This window comes from Balaenoptera borealis (assembly GCF_965194805.1).
Source record: "Balaenoptera borealis genome assembly, chromosome: X".
Classification (NCBI taxonomy): Eukaryota; Metazoa; Chordata; class Mammalia; order Artiodactyla; family Balaenopteridae; genus Balaenoptera; species Balaenoptera borealis.
The window spans coordinates 91,552,071-91,577,597 of NC_138881.1; the positions used below are offsets into that span (position 1 = coordinate 91,552,071).

General features: G+C 41.4%; 1 protein-coding gene across 11 annotated transcripts in view; it reads left to right on the forward strand.

The window, feature by feature from the left end:
- MID2 (midline 2) overlaps nt 1-25,527 on the forward strand; it is a 108,435-nt gene that overhangs the window by 11,367 nt on the left and 71,541 nt on the right. For 7 of the 11 annotated variants that reach the window (XM_082377153.1, XM_082377155.1, XM_082377150.1 and 4 more), the window contains one exon: nt 10,458-11,173. In XM_082377153.1, the coding sequence (XP_082233279.1) occupies nt 10,514-11,173 (660 nt within the window). In that variant the 5' untranslated portion in view covers nt 10,458-10,513. Of the gene's footprint in view, nt 1-1,563; nt 1,586-9,949; nt 10,182-10,457; nt 11,174-25,527 lie in introns of those variants that run through there. The other 4 variants (XM_082377151.1, XM_082377152.1, XM_082377147.1 and 1 more) reach the window with 4 other exon arrangements.

Genomic DNA, 25,527 nt, shown 5'->3' on the forward strand with positions numbered 1-25,527 from the left:
AGGGCTGCCTTTAACCCCATTCTGTTCCCTCCCAGTACTCTAATCAGTTCTCTGGCAATGTTCCAAAAGAAGGGAACTGCTGAACAGGGAGACTCCCTCCCTACTCTACCCGGGCTGGTTACCCCTAACCCTCACATGCCCCTTTTCACTTCTCTCCACTGATCACTGCCCTGGGGGGAAAGAGTCTTTGCTATTTTTCTATATTCCTGCCCAGTCAATTAACTTAATGCAGATATATAATGTAAATTAGATTTCTCCTGATTGTTCCTCACAACTTGATTTATGTGCTTGAAATACAAGTCTAGGAGCCAAGAAGATCAGAGAGTTCATCCCAAATCTGATGTTGCATTGGCTTTGTGGCCTTAGGACATTCCTATGACCTTTCACTTGTATGAAAGGCATCATATTGTGTACTGGCTATTGTGAGTCTTGGCTTGGCCCTTTGAAGATGAAAGGGTTCTATAAACTCTCAGCACTATACTTTTCGAAGAAAGTTCTTCATTTACCTTTTATTGGGGTAATAGATTGGGTGTAAGTAGCAACCCTAGTTTACTGGGAACCCTAACTTGCCATTATTAATCCCCTTGGGAGCCAAATCTATCACTCTACTTTGGTCCTAAGTCTGTTTCTTTTTTTTTCCTCTAGTGTACATGCAACTGAATGAAAACATACATAAAAGTAGGCATACAGAGTAATTGGTGATTATTTTACGCTAAGGCTTGAATCATATCTAATGTACTCCAATCTAACAATCTGAGTCAGACTCATTTGAAAACATAACCTCACTAATTTTTAGCCCATATGGGGGCAGGTAGTTAATTTCTACTGAAAAGTGGCATAAATAATTTTAGGCATGGCTATCTGAGCATGATTAGCATCTAGCAGTGGTGAGTCAACAATATGTATTAAAAGCACCTACAGCGTGCAGAATCCTCTGTTGACTGGTCTAAGGCCCCAGCCTTGGCCTTGTATCTTGGCCTCCTGCTTGTTTAAGGCCTACCTCCTTACTCGCAGCTCCGGGATTAGGACAGGGAGGGGCTGTGCGGGGCAGGGGTAGAGGCTAGGGACATGAAGGAGCGATTGTTTCCCTCCCATTTACTTTCATGACTACTAGACTCCTCATCTAGCATGTTGTACCTTGCAAGGCCACCCCCCCGGGAAGTACTGCCGCAAATCAGAATGACTTGCTTGCTTCATGAACATATCATCTGAACAGTGCAAATTGATTTAGGTGAAATTGGTTTAGTTAATCCCTCCTCTAAGTGCCGGGCAACTTGCTCAAACTTGTATATCCTAAAGCAGTGCCAGTGGAGTCTCATAATAGCGTCCAAAAATTGCTGTGGGTAGTGAGCCTGTCCATTCCCTCATCCCTCCTCCCATGAAATCTGCTGACACCATGACAATTGAGAAGGAAACTGCAGAAGGAGTATGGCTTTGCTACTTGGTGAGGAGGAGAGAATGTCCTCCCTTGACTCTGTCCCTTAGTACTCAGGTTCTCTCTTTCCCAACAGGGACAGACAGCCCTAAAAAGGAGGTGAAGACAGGGCGGAGGCACAGAATGTGTCTCAAATGGCTGTTCTCAGAGGTACCTGCTTGGCCTTGTGTGTGTGTGTCATTCAGTCTCTATGGGTCTTGGTAAGTCCCTAGCTGTTAGGCCATGGGCCTCTGCTGCTAGTGGAGGCCAGGGGGTGTTCCATTTCCAGTTAGCATTAAGTTTTTGGTCTTCTCTTCTGTGCAAAAGGGGAACATGTGGTACTGTGTTTGCGAAGCACCTCCTTACTTAGGCTGAGTGCCTTGACTTAGAGCATTGCATCACCAAGATATGACATGTAACATGTTGTTACTGCATATACGACAGTTCAGGAGAGTTCACAATTGTTCACTTTTTGATGAATGAAATTTGGGTACCAAGGTGGTGTTGTGCTAATGTCTGTATTTCAGGTCTCTCAACAAACATTGTGTTCATCACTGAGCAGTGTGAAAAATAGACTAGAAAAGTGTTTCTCAACCAGTGTGTTGGATCATGCTAACATGTGAGAAGACCAGATGAGTGGTGTTGAGACAAGATGTTCCAACTCCAATGATCCCTCTGTACGGGCTGCTAGCTAGCCCTCTTTTTATTTCCCCTCTCTTCCAAGGATCAATATATGTTTCTGTCTCCATTTTCATGAATTAAAACTCTGCTAAGAGTCTTCTGTGGGTACTGGAGGTTTGTGGCTCTTTCTACAGTTTCTCTTTTTCCATCTTCCCCTTCTCCATGATCACAGACAGACATATTCTTTTTTGACAATCTCCCAGCTCCTGCATTGCCCTTAGAAATCCTGTAAGCTGCTAAGACTACTAGATGGTTAAAGTATGGGTGGTGGAGGGATTTTGAGTAATGTGCCAACATCCCTACTCCCTTCTCTGTGTTGGGTTCAACTGAATACATAATAAGGGTGTTGGTTCTGCCTAAGTGGGTTAGCAAGGTATCCTTAGGAAGACTTGTCCTACTTGGGTTCTTTTCTCCCTGCAGAGCTCTGACTGCCTGACCTTGGGCTTTGTCTCAGACTCTTTCCTGCAGGTCGGACTCCTCTAGTTGATGAACAGCATTCCCAGTCTCTGGATCTTCCTCTTACAGAGACCAGAAGATCTGATAACAAATTCCATTATATAACCTAAAATCCTCCTGAAACAGAAAATCCCGGTATTTACAATTTGCCCAGTTAGGGGAATAATGTATGGGCATGGTAGACAGTGCTAATGCAGGACAGTGACATGTCTGAATGTATACAGCCCAGAGATAGAAAAATGGTTTACGGTCCAGAATCCTCCATCGCTTTGTCTATAGCCCTTTGTTCAGTGTTGCTAAGATCCATGTGGTTCCCAGGGGAGTAGAAGCTTGATTTCAAATAGGCTTCTGTTCTCTGCCCCTTGTTTCTGACCTGAACTTGGGGTCCTCTCAGCCTAACACTCAACAGCATGCCCTACATACATATATTGCCAATTTTATTCTGTAGTAGAGATGACTGCCCATCTGGGGGGCGGGCACTGAACATTAAAAAATTTACAAATATTTTATTGGGTAACAGAGATTGGGAAAAGCAGTCCTAGAATAGATGGAAAGCTGTGCTGGTAGCAGTAGGTAAATTAAGTTTTTTCTTCATTTGTTCTCCAATCTGGAAACTGCTAGTGTAATTGGCATTAAGATAAAGGTGTTATGAATTATACTTAACGATTTGTGACAATTATCATGTGTTACCTTGGCAAATCTGTTTCTTGGTTACTTAGATTAATCTACTGTGTTTGTAGCAGATCTAGGACTTTTAGTTCTGCTATTGTGATATTCCTTTTAATGTTTATGATGACTATATTGTATAAAATAGTCAATGGCTGGATTTAGGAGCTAATTATTGTAAAAAAAAAAAAAAAAAAGATCATTAAGGAACTTCCCTGGTTGAGACTTCGCTTTCCAATGCAGGGGGTATGGGTTGGATCCCTGGTTGGGGAGCTGGGATCCCACATGCCTTGGGGCCAAAAGACCAAGACATGGAACAGAAGCAACATTGCAACAAATTCAGTAAAGACTTTAAAAATGGTCCACATCAAAACCATCTTTAAAAAAAGTATAGGTCTCAAGTCATTAAAAAAATCATTAAATCCATGTACTATAAAATATTAAGTAGGCTTTAATAACCTATTAGACAAGAACTGGCTCTGGTGCTGTCAGTCGGTAATCAACCTCCAGTCCTGAGTTCACCCTGTGCGTGATAAAAGCTTAAGAAAAAAGAAGAGAGACAGTTCTTCCCTTTGGGGGGGGACTCCAGTCTAACAGGGGAGACATATGAGCGTAATAAATACCACAAGCAGACCCATGGTCCTCCAGAAAACTTGTGGGGGAGTGTAATTGTCCTCCATTATGTCAACCATGCATTTGGGGTGAATTTCCAAACATGTGCTATTTCCTTAATAAGTTGCTCTGTGTCTGTCATCTGTGAATGTGTGTTGAGAATATCTGTATTTGTAAAGCAAGTTAATAATTTTATTTTATTCTCATCTGATCCTCACAAGAGCCTGTGAGATGGGTAGGGCAGGTATTTTTCATTTGACAGACGAGGAGGCTGTGGCCCAAACAGTTTAAATGTCTTACCTGGGATCACTCAGCTAATTCAGTTTAGAGCCAAGACTACAACCAGGCTCTGTTGTGAGGATCAAATGAGATAGTGGCTTTGGAACCATTTGAAAAGTGTAAAATAGGTACACAAATGTAAGGTGACTGTTATTATTAATTATGCTTACTGACCACCTAGCCTCTTTTTTCTGGGTTTCTATTTTCAGTCTATCTTTTTAGGGTGAGAATTCTATGCATTGGTTGCCTTTTATGTTCCCGAATGATCATTTCTGAAATTAAAGGGGTCTTTTCCTACTAATAGTATTCTAGGATTTGGTTGTCTTCCTTTTCTTCCAAAAGGTGTTGTCATTAGTTTGTACTCTCATGGGACTCTCCTCGCCTTTAGTTGTCCCCTGGAACACCCATTATATCTTCTTTGAAGTACAACAGGCAAAACCAGCCACTGTCCTTGGGCACCTTGGCTTAGCCAAGGGTAAGTAATGCATTTTGTTTATTTCCAGTTCGTTTCATGATGACGCCCATGGCTTGTCAGCCTTTCTAGTCACACTAATGAATAAGACTTGTGTCTTGAGGAGCTGGTTTTCAGTAATCCAAGGTGTCTTTCCTATGTGGTAACAGATAGCAAGAGCTCTGTAATAATAGGATGTCAGAGCTGGAACACATGTTAAAGAGATTGTCTGGTGATTCTAGTCCAACTTGAATGACATTTTACAGTTAAGGGAACATCAGACTAAGCCAGGACTCATTTGCTCATCCTCCAAGGCAGAGAGACAGTTTCTGGTGTTTTTAGAAAGAGCTCATGGGACATTACTGTTAATATCCTGAAGAATGTAAATCCTACAAGCCAGCTCAATCCTCATTGTACAGCCCAGGGGTCAGGTTGGGTTTTACACTCATGGTTTTTCTGTGAAGAAAGGGAGACTGTGGCTCCTCAGGGAGGTAATGAGAGCCCAGACCCATGCTCCGCGGATCTGGAAGATGAAAACTAGATGGAATATAAGCTGTTGAAATAAGTGGGCATTTAATTATGTTCAAATAACACTTGAAATAATAGCATTCTGCCAAGTGCAGATCATGGCTTCTCTCTCTGATCAGAGTTAACCGAATGTTGGATTTGAAGGGCAACGCTGAAATCAATCTTTCATTTTGTAAGTGCAGAATGTATTATTTTTATTCTAATCGCCTGCATTGAAAACGCCTCCTTTGTATTTCTATCTACTCACACAACCTTATGATACCTTCTTAAGGTTTATTCTCATCAACTTTTTTTTCAAGAGCCTCAGCCTGAAGGGGGGTGCAGGGTGACGATAAGCCATACAGAAACAATTTTATACTAGAACAAGGGCAAATACATAAGCATCCTTATTTGACTACACAGCAGTAACTTAATGATATGGAAGGGAACAAATCAGTGGATGTGGATGTGGGCATTTGTTTCTTAACATGGCATTTGGTCTGCCCACCTAGGCATTTCATCAGTGCATTTTTATGACAAACCATTGTGTTTTCTGGCAAAAGCTTCATGATTACCTGTCATTCGATGACACTCTATCAGGTTTACATCCTGTCTTTATCCTTAGTATATTCTCTAATTCTGCATAGATCAGTGATTCACAAACTTTTTGAAGTTGCAGCACTGCCATTGTTTTATTTTTTGTCATACCACTTCCTCCTGTACTTCCTAAAGGTATTTTGTGATCTAGGAGTCAAATATTTTTTAGGAGTCTTATCATTTTTAAATGAATAAAAAATTGGGAGCTGATAATTTTCTGGCACCCATTGATCATTAGAGATATCGCAGGTATTGCAAAACCTAGACAGGGAATCACTAACCTAGAAAAACAATTGAAAGGAGTAAGCAATTCAGTAGAGTTTAGAAATAGTACATAGTTACACAGTTGGCAGTGTGGAATAGTGGTTAGCTGTTTGTTCACACTCTGGATTGTGGGTTTGAATGTGTTTTAAAAATTAAGGTAAAATCCATATACCATAATATTCACCATTTTAAAGTGTACAATTCTGTGGTTTTTAGTATGTTCACAAAGCTGTGCAATCATCACTGCTAATTCCTAAACATTTTCATCATTGCCAAGAGAAAACCCATACCATTAGCAGCCACTCTCCATTCCCTCTACCCCCATGCCCCCCCGACCCAGGCCCTTGACAAACACTAATCTACTTTCTGTTCTTATGGGTTTGCCTATTCTGGGCATTTCCTATAAACAGAATCATATAATCTGTGACCTTTTGTGACTAGCTTCTTTCACTTAGCATAATGTTTTCAAAGATTATCCATGTCGTAGCATGTATCAGTACCTCATTCCTTTTTCTTGCTAAATTATATTCTGTTGTATGGACATACCACATTTGTTTATCTGTTCATAAGTTGAGGGACAATTGGAATGTTTCCACCATTTGGTTATTGTGAATAATGCTGCTATGAACCTTTGTGTACAAGTTTTTGAATGAGCATATCTTCAGTTCTTCTGGATCATATGGTAACTCTACATTTAACATTTTGAGGAACTGCCAAACTATTTCCCAAAGCAGCTGCATCATTTTACATTCCCACCAGCAATGTGTGAGGGTCCCAATTTCTCTATATCCTGGCTGACATTTGCTATGTTTTTAAATTATGGCCATCCTAGTGTGTGTGAAGTAATATTATAGGTATCCTAGTGAGTGTAAAGTGGTATCTCAATGTGGTTTTGATTTGTATTTCCCTAATGGCTAATGATGTTGAGTACATTTTCATATGCTTACTGATCATTTGCATATCTTCTTTGGAGAAATGTCTATTCAGATCCTTTGCCATTTAAAATATATATTTTTTGCCTTTTTATTGTTGAGCTGTAAGAGTTCTGTTTATTTCTAGATACTTGGCCTGTATCACATGTATGATCTGCAAATATTTTTCCTATTCTGTGAGTTGTCTTTTCACTTTTTTGATGGTGTCATTTATAGTACAGAAGTTTTAAATTTTGATGAAGTCCAATTTATTTTTTTCTTCAGTTACTTGTGCATTTGGTGTCATCTAAGAAACCCTTGCTTAACCTAAGTTCATGAAGATTTACACTTATGTTTCCTTCTAAGAGTTTTATAGTTTCTGTGCTTACATTTAGATTGTGGATCCATTTTGAGTATATTTTTATGTATAGTGTGAGGTAGGGCTGTAACTTCATCCTTTTGCATGTGGGCATCCGGTTATCCCAGAACCACTTGTCAAAAAGATTATTATTCCCCTGTTGAATGGTTTTGGAACCCTTATCAAAAGTCAGTTGACCATAAATATATGAGTTTATTTTTGGACTCTCAGTTTTATCTGGTTTTGAATCTTAACTTTGCTACTTGCAAACAAGTGTGACCCTGGACACATTACCTTTTTTGTTGTTGTAAAATAGTACCTGCCTTTTAGAGGGTTGTTGTGCCTGGCGCATGGCAAAAGCACAATAAATTTTAAGGGGAAATGTGCTTAGGTAATCAGGGAAGTAGGGAAAATGGGAGATAGGTTGAAAGGATGCTGAAATATTAGGAGTGACCAGAACAAGGTGGCCTCATAAATGAGAGATGAGATGAACAGATGTTTGGAGAAGTTGCAAAACTACTCAGTTCCCCGAAATTGTAAAATAAAACAGAATAGAAACAGTATAATAGAAAAAGTTACTTACCGTAAGGAACAGACTGTTAACCATCTTATATTATTCTCTACACAGCCGAAATCAGTTAAGGTAGCTATTTAGGAGCACTGATGTTTGGCTTTTTTTCTGTCAAGGACTCTTTTGAGAACATTTTGAATGCTATGGACAACCCTCTCCCCGTGAAAGTGTATGTATGATATACATACAGCATCCTTTAAACATTTCTAGAAGGTTCAGGAATCCCTGGTTAAAAATCCTATTTTGACCTTATCCAAGGCAATCCTGACCCATAGCAGGCTTTCCTAAGCTTAGTTTCATAGTGAGGTTCAAGTGTCTCACTTAGTCAGGAACAACTTTTAGGACTGCAGGAAAATTCGCAGAGCTTTTCCTCTGTACAGAAGAATTAATATGGCATGCTCCTAAGATTCAGAAGAGTTGTGGTACTCTAATTGTTTTTGTAAAGGTTACAACACAGAGGCAGGTCTATCAGCAATGCATCTTGACCAACTATAATTTTGGCAGGAGGCCTTACTCGATTCTCCCAGGTAGCTTCCAACACAGACACTGAGGAATGCAGACCTGCAGTTCTGGAAGAGACAGTAATAGAAATGCAGAGTAAGGTGGAGATGGGCCTAGAAGAAAGAGCTATGATTCTGAAAGGGACTAGGAGTGAGAGGCAGGTTCAGAGAAACTCAGAGGGACACAGAGAGACACAAATAGAAGTGGAAACACGGTGTCTAGAAACCCTCTTGTAAATAGTCAAGATATTTGTCAAGTGAAGGAGGTGAGATGATTGAAATAAAGGTGTGTGGGAAAGAGCACAGGCCTTGGCATTAGACTGCCCCAGTGCTCTGGGTGTGTATGTTCCTGGTTCATTTACTTAATAACACTGAGCCCCAGTTTCCCAACCATAATATGCGTATAGTATTAGTACCTTCCGTACAGCCTTCCCGATAGAATTTAATGAAATATTGTGTGTAAAGTTCTTAACATGGCACTCAGAATACAGGAGGTGCTCAATAAATGCTAGGTCCCTTCTTTAACTTCCTCTACTTGAAGGGATCCTTCATTTAACAATTTTTAAATACTCTATGAGTGTGAGGCACTGTACTATGAATAAAAATATGAAATAGTTGATGCTTTTAAGGAGCAAGGAGGGTTAGCTGGAGACACAGATGTGTAAATGAAATAAAACAGAATGTTCTGGAAGCCACCAAGTGGTTGAAGTGATAAACATGTTCAGTGAGAGAACTCCTAGGTCTCTAGGCTTGGATGGTGATATTTAACAGATAGGGAAAATTGGAAGAGGAGCAGGTGTTTTGTTTTGGGGGGCAGGGAAGAATAGCAAGTTCATTTATGGACATGTTGAATTTGACCAATGGAACTACCAAAGGCAATATTCCTGCCTTGAGTGGAAGTTGGAATCTATCATCTCTAAAGTCTCTTCCAATTCTCAGATTCTATGATATATGTACATTTTAATTGTTTTACTTTTTCATCTCTATAGGTGAAGGCTGATAGATGTTATAAGCTACAAAATACTAGCCAACAACTTCCAAGCTCTTGTAAATTGTAAAATAAGAATACCACACATCTCACTTTTTAAAAAAGTGGTTATACAAACATCTAAACTTATCAAACCAACTGAGAGTGACCGTTTTACCAAAAGATTCTTCACTTTTACAGTCCAATTTCCTATAGATTTCCATTAAATAGCTAGTTAGTTCAGTGCACTTAAAAGGTTTGATTTAGAAACAGCTTTTAGGGATACATCTATTGTACTTATGCACAATGTATAATTGTACTCAGTATTTAAGTTTCCTGTGAGAGGGCTATGCAGATATCTCTGACAGATGACAAAACCTGAACAAATACCAGTGGCAGAATCAAACTTTCAAGCCCTGATGAGAGTCTCCGGTGATAGTGAGATGATGAACAAAAGTTATTCAAAAGCAAAAGATGCCTTTCTCTTTCCTATAAATAAGATTAACACTTTAAACCGGCAAAATATATTTTATAATTTTTATATTTTAATATTTTTCCAATTTGTCTCTAGTAACTCAGTTTACTAGAAATAGGATGGAACAGAAATTTCCATGTGTGGTAACAGGAAGTAATTCAAGTTCACACATCTGAAGAATTTATTATCCTGTGCCGAGAACTACATTTTTCTAAAGCTCTCTCTTCTCTTTTTATGCAGGCTCTGAGAATGGGATCATTTCAAGAACTAGAGAGTTAGTTTCAAATATGGCCTTGTTTTCCTTCCACTAGATGTGAAATAGGAGCAGCCTCTGTATTTTAACTGGAAGTAAAATAGAGAACAATATTGGAGAATGGAGACTGAGAATTTGGCAGGGCCTCAGGTGCATCATAGTCCAGGACAAGAGATGTCAGTGGAGAGGGTGTGTGAGAGACTGATCCGCACCAGTGTGGTGAGTTGGAACAGGAATGTGAGTCAGTAAACCGGGATTCAGAGATGGCCTCTAGCTTCTATTTATTAGCGCAGGAAAATAAACCCAGGCATTTGTCAAAAACAAGGTTTAAAGGGGGCGAATGGCTTTTTGATTAATTCCCAACTCACTTTCCTATTGCTCCAGCATCCCTGGGGAATCCAGCCTATTAAAACCTCCATTGGTTAGTGTGTCATTATGCTACATCCACGTTTCCTTTGGAAATGCTTAATGACTCTTGCTTCGTGTTCCTTGCAGGTGAAAGCCCAGCCTCTGCGGTTCTTAATGCCTCAGCAGGATTATTTTCACTAAAGATGGAAACACTGGAGTCTGAATTGACCTGTCCAATCTGCCTAGAGTTGTTTGAAGACCCCCTTCTGCTCCCTTGTGCTCACAGCCTCTGCTTCAGCTGTGCCCATCGCATCTTGGTCTCAAGCTGCAGCTCTGGTGAATCCGTTGAACCCATTACTGCTTTTCAGTGTCCTACGTGCAGGTATGTTATCTCACTGAACCACCGGGGCCTGGACGGCCTCAAGAGGAATGTGACTCTGCAGAACATTATTGACCGCTTCCAGAAGGCTTCCGTCAGTGGACCCAATTCCCCAAGTGAGAGCCGCCGGGAGAGGACTTATAGGCCCAGCAGCGCCATGTCTAGTGAGCGAATTGCTTGCCAGTTTTGTGAGCAGGACCCGCCAAGGGATGCAGTGAAAACATGCATCACCTGCGAGGTCTCCTACTGTGACCGTTGCCTGCGGGCCACGCACCCCAATAAGAAACCTTTCACCAGCCACCGCCTGGTGGAACCAGTGCCGGACACACATCTTCGAGGGATCACCTGCCTGGACCATGAGAATGAGAAAGTGAACATGTATTGTGTATCTGATGACCAATTGATCTGTGCCTTATGCAAACTGGTGGGGCGTCACCGAGACCATCAGGTCGCGTCCCTGAATGATCGGTTTGAGAAGCTCAAGGTAAGGGATCTGGGAGATACCCCTTACACGACTTTGTCTCTTTATACACAGTTATACACTTAGCAAGTTCCCTAGTAAAACAGGTCACTTTTTCTATATGACAAGTGAATTAACTCCAAATTCTTCTCGTGACAAATAGCCTCCTAGCCTGCAGGCTCTCACTGGAACCTGTTTCATGTGTTGCACAAACCTGCTTGCATTCGTTCACCTCTGGCCAGTTCTGGGGGAATTAGCCTATGGCTCATACTAATAGTACGTCCAGGGAAACAGCACCCTCTCTCCTCTGACAGTGATATATTGTACCCTGTATATCTTTGCCATGATCTTTCTACCTCTTCTTTTAAGTATGTGAGTACCCATGTAGGTGTATTACAATTAGCATATGTGCTGATTTGCATATATATGCGTATAGCTATGGGAAGGTTGGGTGTGTCTCCGGTATGTGTGGGTGGAGGTGTCTGAGTGTATCTATGTAGGTGAGAGGTTTTTGTGGAGGACAGTAGTGTATGTGTTTGCACACTCAGTACACTGAATAAACAAAGCTTTGGTACTGGCCACTACAAATTGCCACCAAACCCTTAAGAGGGGGCTAATTCTAAACCTGCCTTAAAAAACAGAGCAAAACAAAACAAACAGACAAAAAAGGGACTTCAGTGTACCACAAAGTTAGGAGGGATAATCAAATACCTGAACTAAAAATTTAAACTGAAGGCAATAAATATTTAATCCAGTATCATATTTTGTGCCAGTGTTCGTTTTGAAGTGCTTGTTTGCAGTCTCTGCATGGTAAGTTCCTGTTCAGTGGCCAGAGTTTTCTGAAGTTGTTGTGCCAGCAGAGTATTTATATGCAAGTCTAAGTGCCTATTTTTTTAAAGCACTACTACCTCACGTTGATGTTAACAAATGTCAGATCCAGCAAAATTGTTTTATTCCCATTGCCTGTCTGCTGTGTGGCTTGATTTCTCTTAAGAAGCTACTTAACAGAAATTCCAGAAAAATAAAATTTTTAACTGAATAATAAGATTACCACTCCAGAATCAGGCCTAGATATATAAGCCAAGCTGGAAGGAAGACCCAGATGGGATGGAAGGAAGGCAATAAGGGAGTGGAGATCTTCCTCTTGCCATGCTACGGAAAAGTCATTGTAACATATGTAAAAATTATGATGTTGGTGAGGGTAGTAATACTCAGAATAGGATACATTTTCCCTTCTGTAATTTATTGAAAACAATATTGAGAGTCACATTGACAATGGTTTGTGCTCTTTTTGATTTTTTATTTACATTTAATATTTATAAATTTGTACAAATTTTAACGTTTGTTGATTTCACTAAGGGTGATATTCTCATTCATATCAAGATGCAGAGAGCAACAATCTCAGTGGCTGCAATTCTTTTTTTTCCCCCCATTTTTTATTTTTATTTATTTATTTTTTTAACATCTTTATTGGAGTATAATTGCTGTACAATGGTGTGTTAGTTTCTGCTTTATAACAGAGTGAATCAGCTATACATATACATGTATCCCCATATCTCCTCCCTCTTGCGTCTCCCTCCCACCCTCCCTATCCCACCCCTCTAGGTGGACACAAAGCACCAAGCTGTTCTCCCTGTGCTATGCAGCTGCTTCCCACTAGCTATCTGTTTTTCGTTTGGTAGTGTATATATGTACATGCCACTCTCTCACTTCGTCCCAGCTTACCCTTCCCCCTCCCCATGTCCTCAAGTCCATTCTCTACATCTGCGTCTTGATTCCTGTCCTGCCCCTAGGTTCTTCAGAACCATTTTTTTTTAGATTCCATATATATGTTTTAGCATACGGTATTTGTTTTTCTCTTTCTGACTTACTTCACTCTGTATGACAGACTCTGGGTCCATCCACCTCACTACAAATAACTCAGTTTCGTTTCTTTTTATGTCTGAGTAATATTCCATTGTATATATGTGCCACATCTTGATCCATTCATCTGTCGATGGACACTTAGGTTGCTTCCATGTCCTGGCTATTGTAAATAGAGCTGCAATGAACATTGTGGTACATGACTCTTTTTGAATTACGGTTTTCTCAGGGTATATGCCCAGTAGTGGGATTGCTGGGTCATTTGGTAGTTCTATTTTTAGCTTTTTAAGGAACCTCCATACTGTTCTCCATAGTAGCTGTGTCAATTTACATTCCCACCAACAGTGCAAGAGCGTTCCCTTTTCTCCACAACCTTTTTTGATGATGGCCATTCTGACTGGTGTGAGGTGATACCTCATTGTAGCTTTGATTTGCATTTCTCTAATGATTAGTGATGTTGAGCATCCTTTCATGTGTTTGTTGACAATCTGTATATCTTCTTTGGAGAAATGTCTGTTTAGGTCTCTGCCCATTTTTGGATTGGGTGGTTTGTTTTTTTGATATTGAGCTGCATGAGCTGCTTTTATATTTTGGAGAGTAATCCTTTGTCCGTTGATTCGTTTGCAAATATTTTCTCCCATTCTGAGGGCTGTCTTTTTGTCTTGTTTATGGTTTCCTTTGCTGTGCAAAAGCTTTGAAGTTTCATTAGGTCCCATTTGTTTATTTTTGTTTTTATTTCCATTTCTCTAGGAGGTGGGTCAAAAAGGATCTTGCTGTGATTTATGTCATGGAGTGCTCTGCCTATGTTTTCCTCCAAGAGTTTTATAGTGTCTGGCCTTACATTTAGGTCTTTAATCCATTTTGAGTTTCTTTTTGTGTATGGTGTTAGGGAGTGTTCTAATTTCATTCTTTTACATGTAGCTGTCCAGTTTTCCCAGCACCACTTATTGAAGAGCCTGTCTTTTCTCCATTGTATATTCTTGCCTCCTTTATCAAAAATAAGGTGACCATATGTGCGTGGGTTTATCTCTGGGCATTCTATCCTGTTCCATTGATCTATATTTCTGTTTTTGTGCCAGTACCATATTGTCTTGATTACTGTAGCTTTGTAGTGTAGTCTGAAGTCCGGGAGCCTGATTCCGCCAGCTCCATTTTTCTTTCTCAAGATTGCTTTGGCTACTCAGGGTCTTTTGTGTTTCCATACAAATTGTGAAATTTTTTGTTCTAGTTCTGTGAAAAATGCCATTGGTAGTTTGATAGGGATTGCATTGAATCTGTAGATTGCTTTGGATAGTATAGTCATTTTCACAACGTTGATTCTTCCAATCCAAGAACATGGTATATCTCTCCACCTGTTTGTATCATCTTTAATTTCTTTCATCAGTGTCTTACAGTTTTCTGCATACAGGTCTTTTGTCTCCTTAGGTAGGTTTATTCCTAGGTATTTTATTCTTTTTGTTGCAGTGGTAAATGGGAGTGTTTCCTTAATTTCTCTTTCAGATTTTTCATCATTAGTGTATAGGAATGCAAGAGATTTCTGTGCATTAATTTTGTATCCTGCTACTTTACCAAATTCATTGATTAGCTCTAGTAGTTTTCTGGTAGAGTCTTTAGGATTCTCTATGTATAGTATCATGTCATCTAGTGGCTGCAGTTCTTAGACTCCTAAGATGGTAGGCCTTGGACTTGGTCTAGTTGAAGCCCTACGCTTTAAAGTGGTATAAATGGAGGCTTTGAGAGGTTAAGCAATTTGGTCAAAGTCCCAGAACTGGAACTGGAACTCAGCTTCTAGAGCTGAGTTGAATTAAGTACCCTTTCTATTGCAGCCTGCTGCCACTTTGTTTTGGACCTAAATTTTCCCTGTGAAATGTGATTTGAAACTTACTTTTATGCTCCAGCAACTGCACATTTCATGGGTCACAGATAAATGGTTAACAGCATCAAGGAAAAGACATAGTATAAACTTACAGCTTTTTAATGGCAAGAGGTGGGGGCGGGGTGCAGGAAGAGTGGGGGACATGGAGAGGTAGAACAATCTCTTGCCAAATATTTGCAGGTGTTGGAACTATAATAAGGCATTGGCCTTGAGAAATATTCCAAACAGAAAAATCTGTATCCATATGTACTGTTGAGATAACAAAAGACTGGATAGAATAAGCCTGTATCTACAGAGCACCAGCTTTTTGAAAACATCCGAAAACATGAAAACATTGGATGATTGATTAGATATTTGGCATCGTGCAGCTATAGTCCTTGTCTCCAGGGATAGATGGAACACAAAAGTATTTTACCAAAAGATCCTTTACTCTGTAACTAATCAGTAATTTTTGGAGAAAGAGAGGCCAAGTTTTGAATCGTTCCCCTTTAAGTTTTTAGGAAATGTGCAGAAAATTCAGATTATAAATTAAGTGGAAACTTCTTTGCTCATTTTTGGACGGAGAGTGGAAACATATGAATCATTCCCAACCGTGTGGTTTGTTATGTTGTCTGGAACATCTTGGGCTTTGAGGGGGGAGAGGGAGGTGCTGCTTGTGTGAGAGGGGGATGGAGTGGGGTAGGAATCACTTTGGTTTGGTGCCAAGTATAAAAGGATATTAGTTCTCCACATTAAGCAGAGAGGAAGTCTGACTTTTAGTGTCACATATCCTCACTTCTTTGAGTTAATTTTAATTTAGAAAAGCATTTAGGATTATCCCCTTAAGCTGCTTGATTCTTCCCCAAGGAGAAAGGAGAAAGCCAGCTGTCAGAAGCTGTGGGGGAGACGGCCTTGAGCATACCACCCTGGCCCTGAGACGAGCACGGGAGTCCTACAGGAGAAGGGAAAGAGGTTTGACTTTCTGGCCAGTGACTGATACAGTGTTTGTTTGTACTTTTTTGTTCTGGAGGTTCATTGTTGGTGTTTATAACTACACTTTTGTACTAATCCCTGATTAGGATTAGTGGTCTCTAATATTTATTTGTTCAATAAAGAATAAACAGATCATTACATTATAGATGAAAGGTCAGAATAACCAGAAGCCAGCCTGTCATCTTAACGTGTACTCAAAATGGGCTAGAGGGTTTGGGATACTTAGTATAGTTTATTATCCTTAGTTAATTGTCCAGTCTACCTAAATATCCTTCAGAAGGCTACCAGTGGTTCTTCAATTTGAAAGAATAATTGTGTTCATGACAGCTATTACAATTGTAAGGCCTATCAGAGTAACTATTTTCTCTATTACTTCTCTTTTCATTTACTACTCCCAATATATATCTTAGTTCATGATCTGTGTCGCGTTTCTAATGCTTCACATTTTCGAGTTTTCATTGTCACATGAGTTCCTCCCCTTAGAAAAGACTGATATTATTGTATTAATAAATGTGGCTTTATAAAAGAGGTCAAATTTGGGTGACTCTCTATTGGTGACAGATCTCAACTCAATATTCCAAGTTCTGTACAACTTGGTTCTCATGCTTGCCCACCTGTCTTTTCTTCCTGCCACTCTCAAACATGTGACCTTCACCTGTCCAGTCTAACCTAACTGTCTGCTAAACATACTACTCTTTCCTGACTCTTAACTTTCACTCATACTGTTCTCTTGGCCTGCTTAGGAATCCTACCTATTCTTTAGTGCTCAATTAAAATCCCACAAGGCCGCTCCAACATACCCCAGCTATACCATAAATTCTTTGGGGACCAGGCACAATGTCTTTTATTTCTCCAATGTCTTCCTTAGTGTCTAGCACACATAGTATATGCTCAAGAAATCCAAGTGAATTAAATCTTTGTAATGGATTTGCAGTAAGTATACCAGCATCTATAGCTTGTTTCCATACTCATAAGATATAAAGCTGTCTTACCATTATGAATACCTTAGAAGTCTGGGGAGAAAAATCTCCTGTGAACTACTGATAATGTTAAAAACCACAGTGTTAGCAAAAGTACGACATGTCCTTAATTTTAGGTGCCTATCCATTTTGATTGCTGGATTTTCCAACTGCCTAACCCCATGGTGACATCTGTATAAATCAGATGCGATTATTGTAATTCTCTTTGAGAGTGATGGCTTCACATTTCCATGCCCACAGCCTGCCAAAAATATAGCTGATGAAAACCAGGGGGAATAGAGGAATTTCCTGAAAGGAATAAACAAGTACATTTTCTTTATCTCATTACATTTCCACAAATTCATTACTACAAATAATTCTTTTTTTTTAAGATATTGGAAATGTCTGTTTCTTTTTTAAAAATATTTCTTTATTTCTTTCTTTATTTATTTGGCTGCATTGGATCTTAGTTGCGGCACGTGGGATCTTCATTGTGGCATGCGGGATCTTTCATTGCTGTGTGCAGGCTCTTCCTTGCGGCACGTGGGCTCTTCATTGTGGCGTGTGGGCTTCTCTAGTTGTGGCACGCAGGCTCTAGAGCACAGGGGCTCAGTAGTTGTGGCTCGGGCTTAGTTGCCTCGCGACATGTGGGATCTTAGTTCCCCAACCAGGGATCGAACCCATGCCCCCTGCATTGGCAGGCGGATTCTTAACCCCTGGACCACCAGGGAAGTCCCTACAAATAATTCTTAAATGTAGTTACATTTACCTATCAGGGGTCTTGTTGTTATAAAATATTACCTGGTATTAGAGTAAGCTTTTTGTTGTGGGAAAGTAAAATACACACACCACACACACAAAGAGAGACTGAGACAGAGAGAGCTAAAGATTGCCAAAGAGAAGGGAGATATGAGACTTGGAGACTATTCAAAGGAAAACCATAACGAGAGTCAAAAGGTTAGAAAATATGATATCCTAGAATCTTATCATAGTTGGTTACTTCTCCTTCTTCCTACTCAGTCACTCTATCCTCTACCCACCCATTCTCACTCAGCCACCACCTCCTCCCAGTCGTTTGTCTACTCACCCACTCCTGTCTGCCAAAACAGATACCCTCTCAATTTATCTACCAATGGACATTTGACTGTTTCTGAACCAGTATGAATATGAGTATAAGAGAAGGAAGGAGAAATATCTTTATGAGAGACTGGGTTGAGAGAGGGCATATTTGCATACATCTGTATGTGCCACTATATACAAGTGTGTGTATTTCTGCATGGGTGAGTGGCTGAGAATTTAATCTGTGTGTGTCTGCGTGTATCTATAAATGTGTGTCACTGTGTGTGAGGAGGAGAGAGTGCCTGTGTTGATCTTCTGTGGGGTTATCTGTGGATAACTTGGGTATGAGGGGGCCATGAGTGTAGGGCAAGTTTTCTGTGGTCACCCTAGGGAGAGTTAGGGCTTCAGTAGAACCTATCCTGAGACTAGGGATCTCCCTAATAAATGAGCCTCATGATGAGACAAATCTTCAGTGGAGGCCAAGGGTGAGTTACCATAGCTGAGGGAACAGAAAAAGTTGTTTCTCACTTTCACTCACTTAGGTACTGAATCACAGTAGCTAAATATTATAAGAGCGAAGCATTTGTGTCTAGATTTGGACTCTCTAAGGTATGGTGGTGGACATGTGTGCATGGGGTGGGCGTAATATCTGTCATGGGGTTTTTCAGCAAAACCAGCCTTCAGCTCAACAATCGTAAAATCATTCTTGCTTGTAGATCTGGCTTCTCTGTGCTCTCTCTTTTTTTAAAAAATTTATTTATTTATTTATCCTTGGCTGTGTTGGGCCTTCGCCTCTGCGCGAGGGCCCTCCCCAGCCGCGGCGAGCGGGGGCCACTCTTCATGGCGGTGCGCGGGTCTCACTATCGCAGCCTCTCTCGCTGCGGAGCACAGGCTCCAGACGCGCAGGCTCAGCAGTTGTGGCTCACGGGCCCAGTCGCTCCGCGGCACGTGGGATCCTCCCAGACCAGGGCCGGAACCCGTGTCCCCTGCACTGGCAGGCAGACTCCCAACCACTGCGCCACCAGGGAAGCCCGTCTCTGTGCTCTCTTAATTGTCCAAGACTTGCTCCCCATTACTTGTAATATGTATAAATCTGTACATGTTTTGTATGTGTGTGAGAGGGTAACAAATGCATTTTATTCCATTTCTACTCGAACTGTGTGCTAAGACTCATTTGAACCCCACTTTCCCCCCTCCAATAATTGTATTGATTCTCGGGCTCTACTGTCACATAGTATTAACAGGACTCTGTTGGAAGATGTTTTCTATTGTTTCTTAGGTTTGAGAGCAAGTTTAGCTAGTGGATACTCCACCTACCTGTGTTCTTATCTTTCTGTTTTTCTTTTATTTCTTTTGTCCCAAGTCTCCTCCTCATCAACATCTGAAAGAGCTAACAATCATCAGTCTGAGAACAGCTTACAAAACATTGACTCAGAGATTGTTCTTGGGTGGATGAAAATTCTGTCTGTTATTATTGGGCAAAAGAACATGTTACAGAAATATAATATAGGTAAAGAAAGATGAAAGAAACAAGAATTATTGAACCCAAAGAAGTGAGGTTTAAAGGGGAAAATGTGATAATGACACTCAAGTTCATGAAGGGTTGATATAAAGAGGTACCGTCTTGTTCTTTATCTCCCCTGAAGATGGACCAGACGAGAACTTAAACTGTAGCGCCAGGGATTTAGGCCAGGGGCTCATTCATTCATTTAAAAAACAATTAATGAACATGCACTTTGTTTATTAAACACTTAAATTGTTCAAGTCATTGTAGTAGGAGCTGGGGACACAGGAACTAAGGCACAGTGCCTGCCCTGCGGAGCTTTGAGCTCAGTAAGGGAGATAGATAAGGACATCTTCGAATTCAGTATGGTAAGTGCCATGGCAGAGGTTTGCACAGGGTTCTCTGAAGCACACAGGAAGGGTCAGTGAAAGGAAGTCATTGAGCTCAAAAGCAGGGAATCATAAATGAATTCATCGGAGAAGAGGGCCAACTGGAGAGAGACTGTGAAGAAAGAATTGACAGGACTTGGAGAACGACTGTAGTGGTTATAGATGATGGAGAGAAAGAATTAAAAAAATGATTTTTGAGGAGGAGGTGTCTTGAAGAATGGTGGTATTGGGCACAGAAATAGAGAAATTAGGAAGGGACTAGCAGTTTTGGGCGATGACTTCAGACTTGAGTCTGAAGGTGCCAAGCGCTAGAAAAGGGGTTGCGGTTCCAGTGATAAAGACAGCACATCCCAACCCTGGTGGAGGTGTCAGCGTGGTGTGCAGAGGCAGACGAGTGAGGACACAGTTACAAAACAGTGTGGTGAGTCCTGTGGCAGTGGAGGCACGGGGCGGGTGTGTGTGTGTGTGTGTGTGTGTGTGTGTGTGAGAGCCCATAGGAGGGACATCAGAAGAGACTTTGGGCGGCGTTTTGGACCCCTAGTTGGGGAACAGGGATGGGGTCAGGGACGGGGAGTGTTCTAGTTCAGAGAAAATAGTTTGTTCAAATATCTGGTGGAGATAGAGCATGGGGCACTCTCAGAACTGAAAGGGCAAGTGTTCCAGAAGGGGTTGAAATTCAGGCCTTTGTGGTGGCCGAAAGATCAGGGCCAGAGACATAGGTTTGAGGGTCTTTAGCGTGGAGGTAGAGTCAGGAAGTAGGGAGCTGAATGAAGGCTGAGGAGTGAGCCTTGCAGCACACTCCTGGTCTAGAAGGTAGACAGAGAGGAAGGGCAAGTGAAGGAGAAAGGAGAGGATGTGTATGAGAGGCAGGAACCGAAGAGGAATCGTGCAAGTGGAATACAATATGGAGGCCTCCAGGAAAGTAGAGTGGTTTCAGCTCAATATTATCAAAATGAACACTGGATTTAGGTTTTTAGTATAGGTTTTCTTCTCGAAGGTCCAAATAATAATTTATACATTTAAGCTAGAGATTTAACCATGCTATGCACCTGAACAGAGGGAAAAGAAAAGAATAAGGGATTGTGTAACATTTCTGATAAGGGGACTGGGAGAGGGTGTGTCTTTGCTGGATGATTTCAGAACCTTCTGAGAAGAGGAGGGCTGGCCACCTGTTTCACCTGGCTTGAAGACCAGTCTGGTGATTCCCCAGCAAACCTCAGGTAGAGTAGACCTCATGCCTCCAGTATGTCACCTGCATCTCATTCTGGGACATAGCCCGTGTCTATACAACAGCGAATAAATGTTTGGGGAAAGAATAAACTCAGGCATAAGGGTGTGGGCTTCAGTTTGTGGACCAGATGGTGTGTTCTGCTGTTGAAAGGCCATATGTAATTGATACATAAAGTGACAGACTGAAGCAAAAGCAAAGTAAGTATTTTAAGACAAGCAGTTAAAAAAAGAAGGCAGAATGTGACCCCAAAAGTGTGCTAAGATTTTGGCTACTGGCTTTTGGAAGAGCTGGGAACATCCGTGAATAGACAAGATGTCAAAAAAGAGCTTGTCAAAGAATAGTAACGGGGTCACTGGCTCCGAGTATTTTTAAAGATGAAATTGTCTTCTGTCAGTTGGGAAGGCTCGGGTTTGGGGTGGGTTGGCCCTTCTTCCCTTCACTTCTCTTCGAAACCTTCAAGGTTCAATTGCCACATCAAAACAGTTGGGATCTTGTCTAGTTTTAGATAATGTTCGCCTTGTACCTTGTAGAAAGTAAGAGAGAATATAGGCATTCAATGGCAATAAAACATGTTTCAATAGAACAAACAGAAAGGCCCTGCCCCTTTTTAGGCTTCAAGACTCGCTGTGTCAGGTAGGTGTATGTAAGTGTGCTCATACATGTGTGAAGACATGTGCCTTCCCGGAGCATGACATATGAAGATCACAGTCAAGTGTGTGCCATGAGGGGGCTCTCTGGCTTCAGTGAAGAGCTGGTGTTTGGACATGTAGCTGGGTTTCTTCAGGGAGCCAATGAGAAAGTTATCTGAAATAACCTGTGTCTGAAGAAGTGAAAAAAAAAAACCCAGCAATTATTTGAGAGTGTTAGTGAAGCCATTTCTTTTTATGGGAAGCTGTCTGGAAGAATAGCCTGTGCCTAGCTTTCTCAGAAATAGCAAAACATTTTCCTCTTTCGGAAGGGTATAACAGAACACAAACAGGCCAAGTCTATATGACACAAATGAAGTGGGACTTGGATAAAAATGGAATCAGTGTAGACTGCCAATTTAGCTAACTTGGGCCTTTTAAAATCTCAATTATGCAAATCAGCCAAATCTTCCCCTCACTTTGTGCTGTTTAGACACATGTAGAGTTTTGTGAGAGCTCTAACAATGTAGTCACCTGGGGGTGTGGAGGGTCTCACGGTTTCATAGCTGAAATGGCTTCTCTAACCTTCACACAGGGAAGCACAGAAGGGCCCAGAGGTAACCTCCTGCAGCAGGAAATGGGAGCTTCATCCTGCTCTCCCTGCCAACCTCCTGTCCGGTTTCCTCCCAGCAGATATCTCCATTCCAATCTCCCCTGCCACTTGGGCTGTCTCGCTGTCACAGTTCAAGTATTCTGAGAAAGCTGCACTAACTAGGCTTGGGCAGAAGGAGCCTGGCCCAGTCACTAAGCAGACTGCTTGAGAAAAGAGCCCAGCAAACCGGTTCTTCACAACCAAACCACCACCACCACAACACAACAAAGAGACGTGTTTAGTTTTACATAAAATTTTGCACACACACACACACACACACACACACACATCCTTTTTGTTTACTTAGTCTGCGTATAGACATAATAATTACTTGGCCAAATCAATGAAATCATTCATACCTAGAGTGGACCAGGATTTCTAGTTCGAAATGATTCGTCAGGGCTAAGCATGATAAGGAAGGGTGAGGAAATCAACTGCATAATTGCTTCAATTCTCTGCTTCCCTTTGCATATGTTGATTATTGAGAATCAATTCCAGCTTGAGAGGAGGCTTTAATTCCTGGTAAATGAATAGGAAGTGAGTAAGTAAATGTTCGGTGTTTCCCTCAAATTATGTCTCGTAATGTAAGAAAACAGTGGCAAAAAGCCATCAACAGATGGTGTTTTCATTAGCCAAAGATTTATTTTTCAAAGCCTTTTCATATTAATGAAGTAAGGATGAAATTAGAGTCATCTTGTCAGTTCTAGTTCTGGATTGTTAAAATGTGCTGGCATTCTGCAAATTGCTAGGGGGCCAGAGCAAAATAACCATTTGCCATAATGTTGTGATGGAGACCCAAGGTCCATAGTCTAACCAGACCCCAAATTATGTGTTCAGCCCTAATTTTTGTTTTCAGTGGCTTTACAGAAGCTGTGAGTCTCAGTTGTGGGCCACAAATGAGGAACACACAGCAGGGATCTTAGTCCTGCTCTGCATTATGAATTATTTATAAGATATCAGTTTCATGACAAGTGTTGCAACAGGTTGCATACACTTGTTAGAAAACATTCTCCCCTTGGAATCCCATGTTTGAAAGAAAACACATTACAGTTGAAACACAGATTTCTTACACTGTATCTGCTCTGAGTTCCTCAATCTACATTATATATACCTAATATGTCCATAAACTCATTTGTGAGACGTGGAATTTCCATTGATCTAGGAATCTGGACCACTCTGTGGGAGGAAATCACAAACTGATTGGGCCCGTTACGCATGCCCACTCTCTAACTTGAGCTGGACCTTTTCATCAAACTATAGCTCCATCATATTCACCTTACGTTCAAATTTTTGAAGAGGAGTCCAGACTTGTAGCCTCCACATCGTCACTATTGACATACTCACTAACCCTGTACAATTTGGCATTTGCTTCCAAAACTCTACTGAAACTCCTTTTTCAAAGGTCACCAGTGACCTCTAATTACCAAATCCAGCTGCCTTTTCTCAGGCCTCGTATTTCTTGCACTCTCTGCATATCTGAGAGTGACAAATCCTTTCTTGAAACATGTTTCTCTCGATTATCCTCTTAGCTTGGCCCAGATCTGCATTACCAACTGCTTTGCATATTGCAGTCTCCTCCTAACCAGTGCCCCTGCCCCCAGGCTCTCCTGTTTTAGTCTGCTCCACATAGGTTGATCTCATAAATGCAGCCCTGATTATGTCATTATCTTGCTCAAAAGCCTTTGGTAAACCCCTACTGCTTTCAAAAATAGGTAGAGACTCTTCACCCAGACATTTAAGACCTTCATAACAGGGCCTCTGTCTCCATTTCCAGCCTGTGCCCCTCTATTTTCTTGTACCCTCTGTTCTAGCCAAACTCAACTCTGTTCCCTGGACATGTCCTACACTTTATTTCCTTTTCCTTTTTTTTTTATTTTTACGGTTAGCTATTTGAATTTATTTATTTATTTATTTAATTTTGGCTGTGTTGGGTCTTCGTTTCTGTGCGAGGGCTTTCTCTAGTTGTGGCAAGCGGGGGCCACTCTTCGTCGCGGTGCGTGGGCCTCTCACTATCGCGGCCTATCTTGTTGCGGAGCACAGGCTCCAGACGCGCAGGCTCAGTAGCTGTGGCTCATGGGACTAGTTGCTCCGCGGCATGTGGGATCTTCCCAGACCAGGGCTCGAACCCGTGTCCCCTGCATTGGCAGGCAGATTCTCAACCACTGCGCCACCAGGGAAGCCCCGATTCCCTTTTACTTTTGCTCATGCTACTCCCTGTGCCTGGAACGCCCTGCCCACCTCCATCTCTGTCTATTAAAGTCCTGCTTATCCTTCAAGACCCAGCATAATTTCACCTCCTCTTTATCTCTGAAGTCAAAGCACCTTGAATAGAGTAGGTGCTCAATACCTTTTGTATTAAGTACAAATGAAATACCTTTTGTATTAAATCTCCGAACTGCCATTTCTTTTTTTTCCCCTGACATCTAGTTAGCTTAGAACTCATGTCCAAATCAACAATTGCGGCCCTTCGTTTTTCCTTTTTCTCTCCCTTTTTCCTTGCTAAGGAGAAGACCACAGATTGAGATGGTGGTGGAGTTAAAGAAGGCCAGGATGGTGGTGGAGTTAAAGAAGGCCAGGAGAGACACAGTATCCAAGCTAAGAAAAATAGAATAAGTGGTGAAAAAATCACTCCCGTGGGCATAAAGCCAAAGAAACCAAGCGAGATCTGGCAAGAAGCAGAGATTAAGCTGATTCTCATAATCCAGATTGAGAACAAGTGAGATCAGACTGCCTGTCCTAGAAATACATATATCTGTGGGAATACTCCTCTGGGATGGATTCATGGGACAGTGCCAAGGGTACTAAGGAGCCACAGCTACCTAGCGGAGAAGAAAGGGGCCAACACGAGTCCTCTCCCCTTCTTCCCACTTTCCCTTGCCCCCTCCCCCCAGCCCGCCCCGCCCAAAACATGCACTTTGAACAACTATAAACCGTAGGAACCATGGAGACAGCCATGAAGCAATGAACACGACCAAGGGAAGGAATGCTGTGCTAGCAGAATAAGGGCCAGGAAGTTGGGGTATTCCATTTGGAACAGACTTTGTGGGGATGTTGGGATGGTGAGTGAGAGAGGAGTGGATATTGGGGCAGGTCCTGGAAGAAGCAGCCGCCAGAGCTGAAGACTTGGAAATGAGGAGGAATAAAAAAAGCCCATTACCAATCTAGAGTGAATAACATTCTATTTTTTTCACATGAGGAATGTAAGAGAGTAGCTTACTCAACTGAAAATATGCGAGGAGGTCTTAGT